Below are 20,422 nucleotides of genomic sequence, written 5' to 3'. Positions count from 1 at the left end.
CTCATTTGCATTAACTTCATCACATAGATCATTTGAAGTGAATTCAAGAGTTACATTTACAGTGACACAGGCTCGTACACTAAATATGCATGTTGTTTATTGGTTAGTAATAATATAATCAATATATCTATTGCTAAAACGTGAATGTAATTGTAACATGATCAGACAAAATAATCTATTGGTTAATAATTGCCGAAGGAAAATAGAAATCACAAAATTGATGTGCATTGTCATAATTTGCTTAACAAATCATGATAAATTTATTTTTCTGTGACACGTGTAAAGTGATAATGAATATTCATGAGATGCCTAGATTTGGTTTCTATCGGTTTCTGTTGGTTTCTATTGGTCCTATTGGTCCTATTGTATTTTATTGGTCTTATTGGTCCTAATGGTTTCTATGGTGTTGGTCCAATTGGTTTCTATTTAGCATTGGTCCTATTGGTTTCTATTGATTTCAATTGGCCCTATTAGACTTTAATGGAATTTCAATTGGTTTCAATTGGACCAATTGGGGGGGGGGGGGGGGGGGGGGGTAAGAGGACACTTTTTTTTTTTTGGTATCGAAATTTGAAAAATTTGACATTTTGCTCCGTTGGGGGGGGGGGGGGTAAGGTCATCTTTTTGAGGTCAGCCATGGGAATTTTTTTTTTTTTTTTATTGAAAAAAAAAAAAAAAAATCCAAAAGGGGGGGGGGGTGTAGGGAAATTTAGGGTGGGTTTACACACAAAAAAATACCAAAGGGGGGGGGGGGGTTAACCCCCCAAAACCCCCCCCCCCCCCCCCCCCCCTGTGTACGTGCCTGCACTGAACTCTCATTTGCTACCCAAACTTCACATATAACTAAGATTGTATTCTTGGCCCCCCCCCCCAAAAAAAAGCATTAAACATTATTATAATCCAATGTCATATTGTACGGAATCTGAATGCAATCTCGTAAAATTTTGGGAATGCATAAATACCGATTAGAGACACTAATCGCTCACACTATATATCAATAGTTTGGTAATCATATTCAATACATGTACATAATATTTCAGTATATTTATAACTTATTTTCTTCAAATTTATTGTACAAAGGTGTTAGTGACGATGACGAAGATCTATTCTTCTGATGTAGTTTACTGTGTGAACATAAATATGCCTCCAGCCGTGTATTTAATGTTTTGAGTGGGATTCTTGTATACTTCTTTTTAGCATTTTATATTTATATAGGCCTATATATATATATATATATATATATATATATATATATATACGTATCCTCTAGAGTGCAAAAATGTATCTGTATTATTTTGAAATATTTATTTAATCACAATGAACAGGGATGTATGCTTAGTCTTCTGATAGTACAGATAATTGGTTATGTTATATCGTGGTTATACTATAGGCCTTTATGTGCTCAGTATATTGGTCAGACTCCATTTCATTTAGAAATATGACTTTTTCGGATTTTAAATATTTGCATTTTGTTGCAAAAGGTTACATGATAGCTATTACTCCTACTTTGCTGTTGCTTGCTGTGAGATGAAATTAAAATGCACGTGATACACTTTAAAAAGAGAGAATTCATTGTGATGAGTGTGCATATTATGTTTCGAAACCAAATAATGCCATGCGGTTGGAAAAAGCTTAGCAAAGAGAAACGATTTCCAAACAAAAGTTTGTTCTGTTTGTTTATGGGTTCGTGGCTGAATAATATATTCGATTATCTTTTAATGTCTTTCTGTAAAACGCCTCGGGGCAATAGCACAATTCTAACCTTTCCTTGAGCGTATAAAAACAACTATTTCTCTCAAAGCAGTCATTAATACTATACTATGTTGCTACCCCAAATGATATAATTATATAATTGTATTATATAATTATTTAAATGATTATAGATCAAGACAAGAAAATGAAATCATTTAATATGACAATGGAATATTTACGCTTACGTATTTAGACCAGTAAAGAAAATATGACAATACATACATATTCTGAACACTATGCTTAATTGAAGAAAAAAAATAGGTAAACATTTGAGATTTAAGGATAAAATATAACGTGATAAAAATAGTACCTTTAAAGCCCCTCTAAAGCGTTGGAAGCCTCGAATTCGCAGAAAATTGGATCGCAAAATTTCAACCCAATTTTATACTGATGTAAAAGAGGATGCCATTAAACACACCTTTCTGCAAAGATCCCCCCCCCAATAAACTTGTTTGAAGCCGAATATTGATAAAAGAAAACAAAAGTTTTCCTCAATATTCGTCTTCAAACACATTTGTTTTGAAAATCTTCGTAGAAGTGTGTCTTAAATGACATCCTTGTTCACATTATTATACAATTTAAGTGAAATTTTGCCAAACAAGTTTTAGTGCTCCCAACACTTTAGAGGGGCTTTAATAAATAACATAATGTTAACTGGAACTCAGGTACAAAAGGGAAGAGAAGATGTACTTTTTAGGGACTGCTTAAAATCGGTGTTGGAGGTTGCATCTCGGAGCTGGAGAAGAAGCACATTCCAAAACGAGAGTGCTATGGTTGCTGAAGGCACGTTCCCCCTAGTATCTGGAACTCACTCTGTGAGTTTGGAGGAGCTTCATAGCGATGGACCGTAGGTTCTTAACTGGGATGTATAATCAGAGGATGTCCCATATAAGCACGAAGGGGCAGTACCGTTAAGAACCCGTTATTGTATTTTGAAATGGTCGATGATATTACAGATGAGAGGATATCCTACAGTGTTTTCGTGGTAATAATCAACATGCCTTTATGTATAACACCTAAAAAGAGAGAATCCAATTTGATAATTTTGCTTTAAGTTTTGAAACCAAATAATGCTAAGCGGTTGGAAAATTAGCATAGAGATTTCCAAACAAAAATCTTAAAAATTGAAATGTCATATCAAAGTATTGCGGTTTTAATACTTTCCTATGAATCCACTATCGTGCACAAAAAATATGATTTAATTTTTGCTAACAGATAACCCCGCCCATCCGAAAGAAAGAAAAAAACAAATTTTTCCCTAAACCACCAAAATGAAATTGTTATTTTCATTATTTTATAAAATAAAGAAAATAAGTGTACAAAACACTACCTCATGTACATTTTATATGATATTTGTTACAGCCAAGAAATCTAAAAGTGATAACTATCTTCACAATTAGAAATTAGCACACCCTCTTTCATGCAACCCCTAAACATTGCTAAAGAGTTAGTCCAAAAGGATGCATTTTCATTTTATTCCTATCTATCTCTCTCTCTCTCTCCTCTGATCACTCTCCTCCTCTCTTCCCTCACTTCTCTCTCCCTCCCTCTCTCTCTCTTTCTCTCTCCCTCCCTCTCTCTCTCTCTCTCTTTCTCTTCTCTTCTCTCTCTCTCACTCTCCCTCTGTATCTCTTCAGACTATGAATTAATGCTATAAGAAATTGTCAAAAGCGGCAGAGTTAAAATAAAATTGTAATTTAAATATAAATAGCAATAGTAATATACAAAGTTCATAATTTCAGGAAAATATAAAAGAGAATAATCTAGATAAATGTAAGCCAAAATTCCTTTGACTAAATACTTGGAGCATAAATAAAACCAATTCTACATGGCAACTATCTTTGTTGCATCTATCAGATTGGTGGAAATGGGCTAACAAGAGGAGGGGCATATTTTAATGACGCACAATGTATTTGAGCACTGAGTGAGCTTTCAGAATAGTTTTGGAGGTCTTTAAATGCTCAATTAACTTGAGAACTTAAGAGGAAAGTTAAAAGAAAAGTTAAATGAGCTTTCAGAATACCGCCCTATTATCCGAGTATAACTTTTTGGGATATGCAGGTGGACCACTACTCCAGGGTTTTCCCATATTCTTTTACAAAGAGTTCGGTGGGTTCTTAATATGCAAAAGTGGGGATCGACTCTCCTCCTCTTGAGGGACAGAGTATTTCCTAGTGCAAACCTAGCAAAATTCTATGGAACAGGGGAGGAGCACATTGTACCGGTAGGTTTCAGTCATCAACCTGGGCTAGATTTGAATACATGATCAACAAGCAGACACTTAACATACCGAGCTAATCACCCCTTCATTGTATTCTGTTAACAATGTATATGTAAAGGAGACACATATTCTGTGTCTTTTCCCCTTATACCAGTAGTAGGTAATATAGATCTTACATCACTATACAGTGAAACCTGTATATAAAGACCGCTCAATGAAGACAAGAAAAGTGGTCTTTATGGACAGTCAGTCTTTATGTACAGGTTCCTTTAGTAAATGTTAGTAAAACAATTTATGAACTTTTCCCTATCTTTGATGTTAATGCAAAGAGTATCATAGAAAAAAAGGACAGCTCTTCAATAACCCTCATATTCAAAATATGACAAGTAACCACTTTTAAGGTGGACCACAAATTTCTTGCCACATGTTTGTATAGTCCCATATACACATTTTGGTGTAAAGTGCATGTAACCTTTAGCCAAACTGGGCTTATTTCTTATCATTTTGATGGTTCCCAAACCTCACAGTATACATACACCAAATCCTATGGGCTGCATGATTGACATTTTCCAATTGCTTCCACAGTTTCTTTCACAATGCAACCACATAACCAGAATAATAAAAATTCATCCATGATACATCAGTTTGAAAGCACATTTTGGCAAGACTTTGATCTACATTTGCCAGCACACTCCACCCAGGTGAGGTAAATGGGTACCCTGTAGGAATAAATTCCTTGAAAGCTTGAGCGCCTTTTCAAGGTAGCTCGGCTAAAGCCGGGGTAATAATATGATTGCACGGCGCTAAGGGAGAACAGTATTGGTACTGATGGTGCTACCCTGGGTAAAAAAAGACATATTATTACTATCCTAATCTTTATTATTATTATACACTGTATTTGCTTGAATTTATAATGATGATCCGTTTCAGGAATTAACAACTGGTGATTATTGTTAAAACAAACTTGTTTTCTTTACTTAACAACTCCCAAACCACAGGGTGTACATTCACTACACCACACAGAAGGGGTCTAATTCTTAACTCCTCTCTCTGTATTTTGTCTGTTTTAATGTTTACTAGAAATAATTGCATAAAACTGTAAAAGCTAGCCTTCTCCTTTCGCTCAGCATTTAGGGAAAATATGGGCCATAATTCAATTCCATACTTATTTTTAATTAGAAATACATGTATTTTACTAAATTTTCAGCTTAGATATAAAACTTAGCCAAATTTGGTATCCAGTCGAAGTTTTTTGGCTAAGTATTTTACCCTCAGTTTAAGACAGCTCTCAATCAGACTAAAGCCAAAATTATTTTTGAGGCCTTGATTGGCAGGTATATGGTAATCATACACAGTTATTTAAAGCTGCGCACAATTATAAGAGCGCACATTTAATGAGACACGTTAATTGAACATAATTTTGGATTGACCATGTGAAGTCACACAATGCAAGTTTGTTGCCTTAAAGTCGACTTGCTTAAGTAAGGATCTGAAAACGAGTTACACCAAATTACTTAGCAAAGTAAAACTCTTAAGTATTACGGTACATGTATATCAGCTTAATCTGCGTACTGAATTGAATACGACCCCTCAACCCAGGAACAGTGATGTTATACACCTTCTCCACACAGTGAACATTCAGTGCTTCCAATGTAATGTTTATTCAGATGTGCATCCTACATAGCACAAGCTTTGTCACTGTCTTAACCTACAGGAGCTGGAGGCTGTGAGTGAAGACTCTAAAGATCCCTGAGCTTCGTAGACAATACACAACGGTTCCGAGTATTCAGTACCACAAGATGTGAGTTGGTATTGTGGTGCATCGTCAAGTCTCTGTTTTCGCCTACAAACCGACTCTGATGGACACCGATATGAAAACGAGTCCCTGTCTTGTCAATATCTTAACCTACAGGAGCTGAACGCTGTGAGGGATAGGTGCAGACATAGTGAAAACTCCTAAAGATCCCGGAGCTTCGTAGACACTACACAACGATTCCTAGTTTTCAGTACCACAAGATGTGAGTTGGTCATGTGGCACCGTCAAATCTCTATTTTCACCTTCAAAGTGGCTCCGATGGACGCTGATACAAAAACGAGTCACTGTCTTGTCAATGTCTTAACCTACAGGAGCTGAACGCTGTGAGGGATAGCTACAGACATTGTGAAGGCTCTAAAGATCCCTGAGCTTCGTAGACACTACACAATGATTCAGAGTTTTCAGTACCACAAGATGTGAGTTGGTCTTGTGGCGCATCGTCAAGTCTCTGTTGTCACCTACAAACAAGCTCTGATGGACCTGATATGAAATCGAGTTGCGTAGTTCAGGGGGTGATGTTCAAGGGTGATCCCCAGGTGTAAATAATCATAATCTTTCTGTTACTGTCTGCACCTTCACCTGCTGTTAGAACACATCCCATCCCAGTATAGCTTGGAAAAGCTGCTTCAGGGATTACCTCATCAAGTATCAAGTATCTGATTTATACACATCTGTAAAAAACAAATTACACTGGTCCGCTGACATGATTTCTGGCTGCTCATGGACGGTTACTTTGTTGATAATTTTCTCAGAATTGCGACAGAACCGTTCCTTGTTCAAATGGGCTGAAATATTGCTCATGTTTAAGTTTGTAAGCACCAAAGTCAAGCACATAAACATCGTGAGATAAGGCAGCATAGAGGCAGTGTTTGTTGAACTGAAGGCTGTACACCGGTGATTTGACATTGCCTCCCACATAGATCGTCTACAAGAGAGGGAAGAGAGAGAGAGAGAATACATGAGCTAATAGAGTAACAAGCTGAAGAAAAAATATTTAGTATGATATAATTTTCTTATCCCAACCTCACTGGTGATTAGCCCTAAGGCCTTTGCTAGTCCCCCACATGTATTCAATTATCATGCTAAGTATGTATTGTTCTTTATTGCATCTTCATGTTACTATGTTAATATTCTATGTCTTTTTCTGCATTGTTGTACACATTTCACCTAGCTGTTTTAATGAGTTATGTGGAAATAAATGAATTGAATTTTAAAAAAGTATTGATATTTCCACAGATGACAGGGACACTTTCACAAGTTTCTCAAGTTTTTTTGTTGTTGTAATAATCAAAACATGCATTGCCAGCTTGTTTTTGTGTCCTGTTGAAACTCACGTAATAATAATCCATGTTATATAGCGCTGAATACATTAACGATGTCTCTAAGCACTTTACAGATATATCATTATCCCGGTCATAGGATTCAGGCTTGCCTGCACATCATCATGCATGCACATTCTCCACTCCCTGGGAGCATTCCAACCAGGAGCCATTTTACAGATGATCACAATGCTGATCAAACTATGTTAGCGTTCACATCCTACCGGGTACCCATTTAACACTTGGTTGGAAAGTGTTAAACTCAGTGTAGATTAAAGTCTTGCCAAAGGACTTTGAAATCGTACTTTGTGATCTACAGTCGGGTGACTTATCCACAAGATTTACTAAGAAACTGTACTCACCTGGATACATATATCACTCCTGCGTTTATCCCAGAATCTAACAATACCATGGCGACAGTATCCAGCAGCGATAAAGTAGTTGTTATCAGACGAGATACAATAAACAGCATTGTCGCTGGGTTCTTCAAACTCCATCACAGGCAATCTATGTTCAAGCATAAACAAAAACAAAAGAAAATGAACAAAGTGAATTGTTGAATATAATTTGTATTTGGCTGGTTCAGAGGCGTCTTAAAATTGAAAAAGGAGATAATTTCACACCTGTCAGAACAAGTATTATTATATGATGTGGGATTGTGTGTCCAAAAGCTTGACAAATTAAAGACTTCTCTTATGCCTTTGGATTATTGTTTTTAAAATATGCCTTAAATGACACTAATTATCACTCATATTTTTCTTTACAACATTGTCCAACATAAGTCTTAAAGATTTATGAAATATTATGCTTCTTTGAATTATTGTTTGAAATCATCTGTCTGGATTAAAGACCTGCCCGGACACACAAAGTGTGGGTTTACAACCTTCCATCTCCTTCCCCACACCAATCCACCAGCCCCTACCCCCTCCCTACCCCTTCCCTACCACTGCCACTTTGGGAGGTAAAAGGATGGATTACATTTGCCACATACAATCAACTTCCCAATACTTTTTGCAGGGGAGAAAATTAAATGGCCCTACTAACAAAAGTTGTACTTATAAAAGTTGTGAAAGGGGGGGGGGGGGTTCCAGATATATAATACTTTGTTCCTTATACTTTATTTTAAAATACTGGTACTTATTTTTGAAGAGATGTATCAAAAATACAAACATGAAATAAACCCAGAAACTGTACTCTATGAATTAATCCAAAGATTGGCTCACTTGCTTTAATTATTAGTTGAATATGATGCAGCCATTAAATCTAAAGTTTACCCCTCTTTGCAATGATGGCAATTACATGTATCAAATGAAAAGTTTAGAGTGCACTCACCTTGGTGTACGTATATCCCATTGCCTGACAAACGTGTCATAGCCGGCAGATAAGAGGGTATCAGAAGACTCAAAATGGAGGTCCAGAATGCCTTCCCCTTGCCTCTTATTTTCTCCACATACAGTGCTTTGGGTTCTGTAGATGACATCACAAACAAATATCATTTGATAAATTGTAAAGAAATTTCAGCTTTTGCCCAGTACTTAAAGACTGCATGATCTATCTTGTAATTAAAAACAACAAGAAAAGGCATTTTCAATAACAAGATCGTGCAAGTGATCTTTATTTACTAGCTGCAAGCCAAAATTACTTTACATATTGGAACTACTCCCAGGAAGCCTATTAACATTTCATGGGATTTTGTTTATTTTCTAGATCTTCCAGATCATGAAGGATCCTTACTGGTGTATTTCAAACTTCTTCACTCTTAAAAGGTACTATGTCCCATTTGCAGGTCAACAAAATGAAAAGGTTAAATTCCAACAGCATTTGAAAGACAATACTATGGCTTTTAGTGGGAAAATAATGACCATTAATTGTCAAATCGACATAAGTGATTGCAATCACTTAAGTAATGGCCTAATTTTCAGACCTAGTACCGAATGGTTGTACGTTTTGTGCTGCACAAAGATTCAATCACTTTAATTTTGGCCATTGCAAGTAGTGGGTTATTGATGTAGAAAAATGCTCATGTACCTGTTACAGCTCATTTTATGCGTTTTGTGACCAAAGAAACAAAGATGTCAGTCAGTCACTCAACAGTGTCTGACAGTGAAGTCTAGAAAGTAAACTGGTTGCCTTGCATAATTTGAATAACAGGACACTGCTAACGTTTAAATTTCACAGATAGGACATACGTGACATATACATAATTCCTGCAAAGTTCTACAGAATTTGATGTTGGCTGCAAATGGAACATAGTACTTTAACTATTGGAAAATGGAATTTAGAATACTTTTAGTTGTGTACATTTTGTTCCAGGAGATATGTACATTACATTGAGACTCAAGTATACCAATCACCTGAAGAAAAAAATTGTGTACATTTACATTGCAAAAAAATCAACCTAAAAAATTATCCAGTAATAATAATATAGAAAACACTGTGCTGCCAAAGAGTAGCCTACACAGAAGTCACTTTAATGTTAATTTAGATTGTAACTAAACTTGCAATATCTCTTTGTAGAAGTAAGAAAAACTCATATTTTGACTACAGAATAGCGACATGGAATTCCTAACACGCAGAGCAAACATTTTTGGTGATTGGGACATTTTAATTGCTCATGTCCTTTAGATGCTATAAAAATCCATATGTAGCTTAACATTTCAGAACAAATGAAATACGATGTTGTACAATTAAATGTTGCATTTAATACTCACGTTCCAATGTCCCAGACTTTGAGTGAATTATAGTCAGTGTTCCCCGATGTACCAGTGGCAAATAACCTAAAAACACACAGAATTCAAAATAGAGAGGCAAAAGGAACATATTAATTATCCTTGAGTTCTTCACACGCAGTGGTCTCGTAACTGGGAGGTCCTAGATTCAAAACCAAGCCAATGAGCTTGTGCCCTTTGGTAAGGCATTGATCCTCAGTACCAAGACCCTCAGAGAGGTGCCCTGGTCGCTAACTTACAAGTATACACATGCTTTCTTAGCAGTCAGGTAAAACTATCATCCAACATTTAATACACGAGGTAAATATGAAAACCTGGGTTTCAATTTAAAGATTACGACACATAAAGGATCACATATATTCAGAACTTTTTTTTTTTACTTCATTTTTTAATGAATGAATGGTGCTATAGCATACAAACTAATAATTTCCTGCCCACAAATTAGGATTTCCAAAGCCATCCTGAATTTAGAACGCAAAATAGTTTATGCTGCCTGTTCATGCAATCTGGCATGCCAATGTGGAACAATGTGAGAAATTGTGTTCATGAGAGTGGACAGATGCTACCAGTACTTTTTAAATATTCAACAATTTGTCACAACTTCATTTTGTTAAAATCTTTAAAAAAAGCACTCTGATATTATACCTTTGTGATGGGTCTACTGTGACAGACCACACCCGATCTCTGATGGGTACAGTGCGTACCTCTCTACCATCAGATTGGCTCCACACCTGCACCCCTCTGTTATTGGTACCTGCAATGATGAGCTCCCTTGTGGCATCGACGCTCGTAAGGCTGCAGAGGCTAGCCTGGAGGGATTGTATCGTTCTACCACTTGCCTTGTCCCACACCATCACTCTACCATCACTGGGATAGGAATAAGAAAACACTCCTTGAAAAATAATAACAATAGGCATTTCTATAGCGCCGTCTATCTAGAAATTATATTCCGAGGCGTACAAATTATTACTCGACTTTAGCCTAGCTGCCATTACAGTGCTCTATCATTTCAAGGAATTAATTCCTGCCAGGTACCCATTTACCTCACCTGGGTCGAGTGTGGAAAATGAAGATTAATGATTGCCAAATAACATTAGTGCCACGGGTTGGCGGGTTGTAATTGCACACTGCGCATACGCCAAAATCAGGAACTGCAATTTGTTTGTGTGCTGGCCTTTCCGTTGTGAATGATCACATCTGACACATCAGTCACTGAAAATCATTTCTGAATGTCGGAATTGGTTCTTTGTAGTAAACTTTACTTGGATTCTGATCATCGATAAAGTATTATCGGTATTTATGGATTATAACTTTATTTAGTCAAGCCAATTTATCTATTAGGCCTGTTAAGAGAAACACTATAAAACTGTCTATATATTCTTTGTGGTGCGAGTCCCCCTTGCGTGTTACGATAATCAAATTTCCCATAGGAGGGGACTTGCACAGTGGCGGATCCAGCCGGCGGCAAGAGGAGGGGGGGGGGGGGCCTAATTTGTGTGAAAATATTTAGGTGGGGGGGGGGGGGGGGGGGGTAAGAGCACTTTTTATTTATTGTTTTGATCCAATTTTTCAGGAAATATGTAGCGAGGACTCAGCCAGCCTGTGAATAAGCCAATTTTTTTTATTTTTTTATTTTTTGACAGGGGGGGGGGGGGGACCGGTCCCGTCTGCCCCCTCCCCGTGGATCCGTGCCTTAATTTAATGTAATAGATCATTGAGTTTAAATGGGGTCAAACTTGACTATAGTTTCATAACAATGTAAGAGAGAAAGAGAGTTTATCTCTAAAATGAATTGAAAGGACTCTTGAAAGTAAAATAGCCCTCTCATTTCATTTTAGAAATAAACTCTAATCCATCCCTTGATATTCAAATTGCACTGCTCCTACTTTGTGCTTTTTTCACACTGTCCCTGATCTATAAAGGGTGCTTTCTCTTTTGATCATCAATAGAAACAAATTTCTAGGACACAAAGTTTTTGAAGCATGACCAGATTCAAAGTATGCCTAAATGGGGGAATTGCTGTATGTAGAAAAACTGGATCAAGATCCCATTCAATGCTTCGAAATGTAAAAGAAGAATAAGAAAAATAAAGTTGAGATTCGACCTTTATGTCTAGACGTTGCATAATGCAAATCGTATTGGTATTATCTTCCATCTGAGAGTAATTTCAAAGGATAATACAGTTTAACCTGTCCGGGGTTATGAAGATAATGCTTCGAAACAAATCGCCCAAGCTGTTTATTTCTTTATTCATGGTCTGTTTCTACTGTTTATCTATTTTCATTGCCAACCCTCGAAAACGAATTTATTGTGCATTTCGGAGAGGAAAGTTTGCATAGGAGAACTATATATATATCTCTAGATATATGTATGTATATATATACAAATTATTTATTGGGCTGATTTTGCTTTCTAATGAGCCCTTGCCGGGGGTTCCGGGGCGGAACCCCAGGATGCTCTCAAGTTTATTTGACTTTCAAGAGATAGTGTCTCTAAGAAAGAAAAAAAGTTCGCTGTAGCCAACACGAGTTCTTGGACCAGAACAGTTGATGTATCTCACCATTTTGAGCTGACTTGTTTATGTTACTATACCATGCAGGGTTAGCATATTAAAAAAAACATTGAATAAGAGCAAAACGTCATTGAATAAAAGCAAAAATAGAGTATACGTCTTGTTTTTAGTTTTAAATCCATACAACTTTGATATCTGTACACAAATTTCCAACAGAATTCGCCTTTTTCCTCGTGATCCGAGTCCCCCTCTATGAGAAATTTGAGTGACGGTTTACAAATGTGTATCATCTATCGAAGGAGCCTCCACAATCCATTTCAACAACTGTTGTAGGAATTTTCAATGAATAAAAAGATAGAAAGCATGGCGAACAGCCAGTAAAACATACACTAAACAGTGAAGGACGAACACGCGCACAAATTTTCACGTAGCCCTATGTACATTACGCAGAGCGTAAGAGTGAACGGGCGAGTCTATGTTCATGTGACCTATGACACGTTGACGTCATACAACTCCAGTGGCTATTTACGAACTTGCTTATTGTGTATTAAGTTTGGTTTAGGATCAGGGGTTATATCGTCGCTGTTTTCACGAAGTGACGGTAGTGAAAAAAAATTGCATTCACTTTGTGTGACGATTTTCCTCACTACCGTCACTTCGTGAAAACAAGGACGATATGTAGGTAGAGTGTTGGGTCTAGCTGGGTGGAAGTTTGGAATTCAGTTAAATTATGAAGTTACAGCGCAACGATTGTCGCAGCATGTTTCATACAATCCTTTACATAATTGAATGGGGGTACAATAACAAGTTCTGTCTTTTTGTTGCTTGTTTCCTTGTATTGTTACCATATTGGCTGTCAGTGATTGTGATGTATGAATAAGTATAACATACATACATAGAGGTGAAACGAAGTCCATTCCTTCGCCCGCTTTAAATCTGAAAATATCAAGCCTTTCTGTTTTGGATGCAGGCTTGGGTTAAGGGGACTAGAACATTAACTGGCAGCCCTGTGTAGGAGAGTCACCCCTACCATAGGCTATGGTCATTAATACGCTACACTTCTCGTAAAGGGTAAGATGTAAACCCTGTGTTTAGTGTCCCTGCATACAACATCGGAAATTTTTCTACTGATCTTTGTGATAGGCTGCAAAGCCCTTTGAAGAAGCGTTGTGGTCTAGTGGATAAGTCACCCGACTAAAGATCCCAATGTAAAGGGTTCGAGTCCTGCCACGGCACTAATGTTCTTTGGCAAGACATTTATCTACATTTGCCACTCTCCACCCAGGTGTTAAATGGGTACCGGGTAGGATGCAAAAGTTAATGTGGTTGGATGAGCAAGTGGCGCTTGTAAAATAGCAACTAGTTGGAATGCTCCCCAGGGAGTGGAGAATGTGCATACATTGTGTGCGGGTAAGCCTGAATCTGATGACCGGGGTAATAATGTATATCTGTAAAGCGCATTGAGAGGGCCTGCAGTCCTGAAATGCGCTAAAAGGATGAACTATTATTATTGTTATTATTAACAGAAGAAGAAAAAGAAAGAGAAGATTTGTTTTAGATGTGACCCCATGTTTTTTCAGTGTCGGTTATCAATCCAGATTCCTTACCCTCCACTGCTGACGACATTATTCTCCTTGACCACAAACTTGGTGATGTCCTGCGAATGACCAGTGTACTTGACTTCTTTCTTGCTATGCTGCAAGGGGTGTAATCTGCCTCCTGGTTTCAACTTGTACCTGCATATCTTGTTCATTACGCTGATGTACAGATGATCATTGGTCAGCTGCAACCATGGTAACAAGCTAGAGAGAGAGAGAGAGAGAGAGAGAGAGAAAGAAGTGCATCACATGAGTATAATGAATAACATATAGTTGAAGAGTTCTAGCAAATGTGCAATTCATATATATCACAACAAAATTGAATATATGATCCTGATCAGCAGGAAACCAAGTCACATTTTTCTTCATACAAGATCTAACAAAGGAATATCCAAAGACGATGAGCATGAAATCTCATAAGACTGAATACATCTCCTACTATAAAAAGACGAGAAGAATTCAGATGGCTCAAAAATTAAGTGATACTTCAGGATGGTTAAGGTGCTTACACAATTTTAACACATTTTTTTTCTCAATTGAATTGAATTGAATTCATTTATCTTTCCTCTTTCAATTTTTCATATTTTCAATGATGTAATAATGTAATGATGTAAATGATGATATTAAGTAGTCTACACAAAGAGGGGTGCCTTCACAGACACACACACTAAACTAGTTCTGATTAACATCTGCAAACTTTTCATTGATCTGCATAACAATAAAAATGAATCTTATTACGTCATGAACCTAATACACTACCATTGTTTTACCTTCAAATTCAATCATTTAGCAACACAGTCCAACAATGCATGCTAGGGTGGATACTAAGACAACATCCAATCAACCAGCGCTCAAAATACACGGGGGCGGTGGGCGATTCGCCCCGTGAGCTACATAATCGCCCCGTCAGGTTGCTCACGGGGGCGATTGCAAAATTAAAAATCGCCCCTGTCGAATTATAAAATAAAGATTATCTTTTCTGTTATAACTTTAACACAATATTGAGTTTCAATTTTCAAACCTTAAACCAATGAAATAGAACTTAGATTAGCATGCAAGATTTCCCGTTCTATGAGTAGGCCTATTATTAACGATTCAGCTCGCAGTGCAGTGCCGCCGTCAGCAGTGGTTATAGGCCTACTGCGCCTTTAGTAATGGTACGTGTGCACGCTGCCGCGCCATGTCTGCTGGAGCTGGAGGCGATCGCGAAAGGGCAGAAACCCCGGCCCCCCACTCAGTGTTATTTAGGGTACGCATTATGCTTGTTCCCTCTTTTTGAAAGCACCCCCTATCTGAGGACTGCCAACATTTCCGAACCCCCCTTTCACGGGCTTTTCGCGGGCTTTTCCTGCCTTGGAAACCCCCTTATTCATGAAAAATGCTCAATGTACCCACCTAAATTCGGAATAATTTCTCAGGAGTCCAAAGAGATGAGAGAAAAAAAGAAAAAACACCCCCTTTTTAAAGAAATCTCCGGGTGAAAAGTTAAAACACCCCTTTTTTTTACAATTCTCGGGCCGGACTTTGTCGCACGAAAAGTACCCCTTTACCGGACATTTTGGTAACACGCATAACCCCCTCCCCCCCCCCCCCCCCCCCCCCCCCCCCCCCCCCCCCCCCCGGCCCCCTTGGGCTGCCAAGTGAAAATGTGATGTGCATAGAAAAACGTAGATGCCAGGAAAACAATACGGGGGTTAAAAATAGCAACAACAACAAAAATCGCCTCGCCGCTATGCGGCTCGTGGACGATGCTTGGCATGTAAGTAAATGCCAGGAAAACATCACTTACAGGGGTCCAAAATCAGGGGCGAACCAGCCGGCGGCAAGAGGGGGGGGGGGGGGGGGGCAAATCTTGAGAAAATATTTAGTGGCGATTCAGCCAGCCGGCGATCGGCGAATGAGCGGGGGGGGGGGCTGGATAAATGCACATATATTTGTTTAGAGGGGGTCCAGTTTTTTGGGAACATATTTGCGCCGACTCAGCCGGCTGGTGAATATTAAAGCGGGGGGGGGGGGGGGGGGATGCTGGACAGGAGGACCACTAATCTATTTTTTTTTTTCAGGGGGGGGGGGGGAGGTGAAGTGCCGTTTTAGCATGACTTTCTTTTTAACTCTTACTTTCACCTATCTCAGATAACCCTAAGTTTTTGGTTGCTGCTTTATATGTAGTTGATAATGCATGATTGAAATAAAGAGAGAGAGAGAGAGAGAGAACCACCATCATTTTGCAATGGTTCAGGGTTTGTGTAATGTACATTTGAAAACATTTCTTAGCGTCTCAACCCTAACAAAATAGCGAAACTATTTTTGAGGAAAAGCATTATACTGAACTGAATAAAGAATAATAGCTTTATATTGGCTCATACTAATACTAAAACGGGCTAAAGACAATGTGGTATTTGTAAAGAGGTATTCCAAAATGTCATTCTGATAATCAACATTTTGTTCTGGTATCATATGTATATACGCATAATACAACTGATCTTTATGATTTCTGAACGTGACATAGCTTTTCCCCCTGCAAACAAAAAAGAAAACAAGGTTATTTAATAAAAGGATCATGCGACAAATAATCATTGTGATTCAAATTGTGCAAGGATTTTTTTGAATAAGCAATGCTTTTCACCAGAATCTTCTTTGTAAAAACGACCTTTACAAATCTCAGCCATGCAAATCTGCCACTGTGTTGTAAGATCACTTTCAGATTAGGAGAAGTGTATTCTTTAATGAGTATTTTACATTGAATGGAACGTCTCAACTCAGTAAGCATGGCTGAGATTTGTAAAAGTTGTTTTTACAAAGAAGATTCGGGTGAATAGCAGTGCTTATTCAAACAAATATTCGCATCAATTTGAATCACAATCATTATTTGTCGCTTAATCCCTTTTAATGACCTTGTTTTCTTTCTCGTTTGCAAGGTGAGAAGAAGCTATGTCACGTTTAAGACATCATAAAGATCAGTGTTGTATGCGTATATATTATATACACAGGCCCCGCGGAACGTTTATCAAAGTGGGGGGGCTAAATTATTTACGATCAGGTAGAGGGTAGTGAGCGTAAATTGGTGTGGGGGGGGGTTCAGGGGTTTTAATGTAATTTAATGTAAAGGTTGCTCCGAATAATGAGGAGGAAATAATGTGCAGAACGGGAAAAAAATCGAGAGAATGTCATCACGGGATGAAAGTCAGTAACAGCTTTGTACATGTAGCTTGTAAATTTGTAAGAGGGAAAATGCTGATTAAAGTGATAATGATGAAATAGCAAATAATTGAGGAGTATCATAGGTACCAATTCAATGGATATTTGTATAAAAAAGAGCCCCCGTCAGTACTAAAAGAGCCCCCATGAGAAGGCTCACGGGGGCTCTTTTTTGGGGGGGAAGAGCCCCCGTGGACAAAAAATTAATTTGAGCCCTGCAATCAACACTAAACTTGAAACATATCTTTGTAAAGGTCTCATAAATGTATTTTTCTCTCGTGTCAATCTTGCTATTAGTATATTGCAAGGGTGGTAATCTGTCTCATTATTTCAACTTGTATTTGCAAATCTTGTTCATGGTCTGCTGTAACCATGGTAATCAATTTTTTCTTCAAATTTTAATACAATTTTAATGAACCAATATTGAGATTGATGATGCTCTTACCCAGTTTTAAATCTCGTATACAGATGTTCCGTGTGATAACCCGTGCTCCAATTATGTGCAATTCTACACTGCTCCTTAGAAGATAAACTTTTCCTGAAAAGAGTAGTAAATACATAACCATGAATAGTTCATAAGACTGTTATATACTTTTTCATTTTCAATGCATAATACGATCAAGAAAAGAGGAAGCTGTAGGAAATTATTTCATAACACTTTGATATATTGAAATTAATGATATTATTGTTATATTATGTATATTACATTATTCATTATTATAACCTTCAATTTATTTTTAACCAACTTCTTTTATGATAGCGAGATCAGTTACAATTCACTGTTTTACATCTTGGTCCTGGTTTAAAAAACATGAGCATATCAATATTGGTGTTTATAAGCATAATATTTATTGATACAACATTTATTGATAGTAGGTTTATCAGTTAGAATGCCCAAGATACATGTAGCATATTTGGATAGGGCAATTTGGTTATCTCATATCTAGTCAAAACCAGAAAAGAGAGGAAAGACAAGAGCACCCCTTCTATAAGAGTTGGGGATGGAAGGTAAAAAGGAAATAATAATTGTTTTCAAGAGTTAAATTATCTAATTCACTTACACATTTGTAATCAATGCTCTGCCAGACGAATTCTCAAAGTGTATGTATCCCTTTCCAAGTTTCTTCCAGATCATGAGCTGACTACAGACCTCCCTCAGGCGTCTGCAGGTCTCACACATTTGATTCAAGTCCCTGATTGGAAGATAGTCCAGTACTGCTATAATCAGTTCCGCCGGGAAATCAAGAAAGTGGGGCACTTTATCGTCCCTTGGTGCCATTTCTTCTTTATCCATATTTCTGTGTGGAATAAAAAGATGATATTAAATGGCGATACCCGTAATCAATATTTAATCAGCACCCCCCCCCCTTGTGCGTGGGCCATGGGTTATCGCCTGTGTATTGGGAAGGTTGAAAAATGTCAGCTTTATTAAAGAATTCCCTATACCAGATGTTTACTTCTGTCTACATGTACATGTAGAGTCTATGTCTGCCATGTCTGAGAAGAAAGTTGACTTCTTCTTCTTCTTCCCTTTGAGTATAGACCTCTTCACAGAGTATTATCGTACTATACTGGGGGTGTGTGCAGGTGGACCACTACACCAGGGTTTCCCCTACTCTTATACAAATAGTGCAGTGGGTTCTTATCGTGCAAAGGTAGTGACTCTTCTCTACACGGGGCCTCCATTTAACGTCCTATCCGAGGGATGGAGTGTTTTCCACTTGATATAACCTGCGTCTATGAACAAGGGAAGGGGCGACAGACTTGTTAGTCCATGAGACATGGGCAAGGGTCACATGATCATAAGCTAGAATGATCTGTCTTTGAGTTTGATATATTTTAAAGTTTGGGATTTAAAAATGACAAAAAGGGATAAAATTTTGATGATGCTGTCAGTCAGGTAGTCTATTCCAGTCTTGAAGCTTGAAGGCATATGTCCTGCAGATTACTTAAATATATTCAGGCGGACAGCCGGACACACACAGAGTTCGCTGAATTTAGGGAACTCTTTGGCTTTGGAGTTTGGTCTTCATCTGTAAAAACCCAATTACACACACACACACACAAGTCACATGTTTACATTTATTCATTTCAAAACTTTACCAGACACCTTGCTGCATGCACACACATTCACATCAACATTCACATCAACATCCAGCCATCGGTCCCCAACATGATTAAGACGAAAAAATCCTCAACGTTGGTGTTGCCATGCCGTAAACTTAACCCACATACCGGTATGTATACGGAAAAACAAAGCCGCTGCAGCTGCACTGCTTGTCTGGTTATCGTCGACCATATACACAAGCGCTCCCAGAACGGGCCGGGGCAGCCCAGGCTAAGCACACACCTACGAATACGAGAAAGCCCTTCCGCTAAAGCCCGGAATGTAAACAGATTGATGCTCGTCTGTGATTAGGTCAATATTCATTCGGATTGTTCAGACATATTTGAATTGAAATACTTACATTTACGAATTGTTTTCTGGATACCTGCCAAGTGTTCAACTTCAAGATGTTCAATTGCAAACAGCAAATTAAATTGCACTACCAAGCTTATTTATTACGCAACTCGAGTACCGGTACGTGACGTCATTATTATTTAGGTCAACACTACTCTATATGACCAGACGGATTTCGGGGGGGGGGGGGGGGCGCTGCTTGTGGCATATTCCAAGATTTATAAATTATTCAGTCTTGTATGCATTTATTTATTCATTCACATCTACTCGTCCATTCATTAATTTAGTGTGACTATTTGTTTATCTATTCATTCTTTTCTAGCTCGGAAACAACTCATATCAGTCTTAGTTACTTCTTATTTGATTGGACCCTGATTTTGGCCTACTATATTACACTCGATCACGATCGATCCTCATCAAATCCTGACGTCTTAATTGAGTACGGCCACGTAAGACCCTTCCATATAATATTTGATGCCATATGTTCCCCCTAAATCGGTCATTTCATGATTACCCAATTAGACGGTCAAACGAGTTTCACCTACCACTCTTTAGAACTTTATTAGCGAAGAAGTCTTTTATGTATGATCAGGGCTCAAATTAATCCACGGGGGCTCTCCCCCCAAAAAGAGCCCCGTGAGCCTTCTCACGGGGGCTCTTTTAGTACTGACGGGGGCTCTTTTTTATACAAATATCCATTGAATTGGTACCTATGATATTCCTCAATTATTTGCTATTTCATCATTATCACTTTAATCAGCATTTTCCCTCTTACAAATTTACAAGCTACATAGCTTTTACTGACTTTCATCCCGT

General features: G+C 38.0%; 1 protein-coding gene across 2 annotated transcripts; it reads right to left on the bottom strand.

Moving 5' to 3' along the window:
* Positions 1 to 3,424: 3,424 nt before the first annotated feature.
* Positions 3,425 to 19,744, bottom strand: LOC756492 (F-box/WD repeat-containing protein 4). Of its 2 annotated transcripts, none has more exons than XM_003724950.3 (9): positions 19,614 to 19,744; positions 18,207 to 18,443; positions 17,591 to 17,683; positions 13,957 to 14,151; positions 10,483 to 10,704; positions 9,820 to 9,885; positions 8,441 to 8,575; positions 7,471 to 7,615; positions 3,425 to 6,714 (listed from the first exon to the last, which is right to left on the bottom strand). In XM_003724950.3, the coding sequence occupies exons 2-9, from the start codon at positions 18,437 to 18,439 to the stop codon at positions 6,538 to 6,540; spliced, it is 1,266 nt and encodes a 421-aa protein (XP_003724998.2). In that variant the 5' UTR covers positions 18,440 to 18,443; positions 19,614 to 19,744; the 3' UTR covers positions 3,425 to 6,537. The 2 variants fall into 2 exon arrangements, with proteins under 2 accessions (XP_003724998.2, XP_011663615.2); XM_011665313.2 differs by lacking the exon at positions 19,614 to 19,744 and adding an exon at positions 19,381 to 19,587.
* Between the last annotated feature and the right edge of the window lie 678 nt (positions 19,745 to 20,422).

The sequence above is a fragment of the Strongylocentrotus purpuratus genome, unplaced genomic scaffold (assembly GCF_000002235.5).
Source record: "Strongylocentrotus purpuratus isolate Spur 01 unplaced genomic scaffold, Spur_5.0 spur5_scaffold_15, whole genome shotgun sequence".
Lineage (NCBI taxonomy): Eukaryota > Metazoa > Echinodermata > Echinoidea > Camarodonta > Strongylocentrotidae > Strongylocentrotus > Strongylocentrotus purpuratus.
The sequence above is the reverse complement of the archived record's forward strand: the minus strand, read 5'-3'. Positions and strand labels throughout refer to the sequence as shown.

Coding starts and splice junctions, on each gene's coding strand:
- LOC756492 (XM_003724950.3), bottom strand. CDS start 18,439: ATGGATAAAGAAGAAATGGCACCAAGGGACGATAAAGTGCCCCACTTT. Junction 7,616..8,440: donor TGGGATATACGTACACCAAG/GTGAGTGCACTC, acceptor GCTTGAACATAG/ATTGCCTGTGATGGAGTTTG. Junction 6,715..7,470: donor GGAGTGATATATGTATCCAG/GTGAGTACAGTT, acceptor CCTCTCTTGTAG/ACGATCTATGTGGGAGGCAA.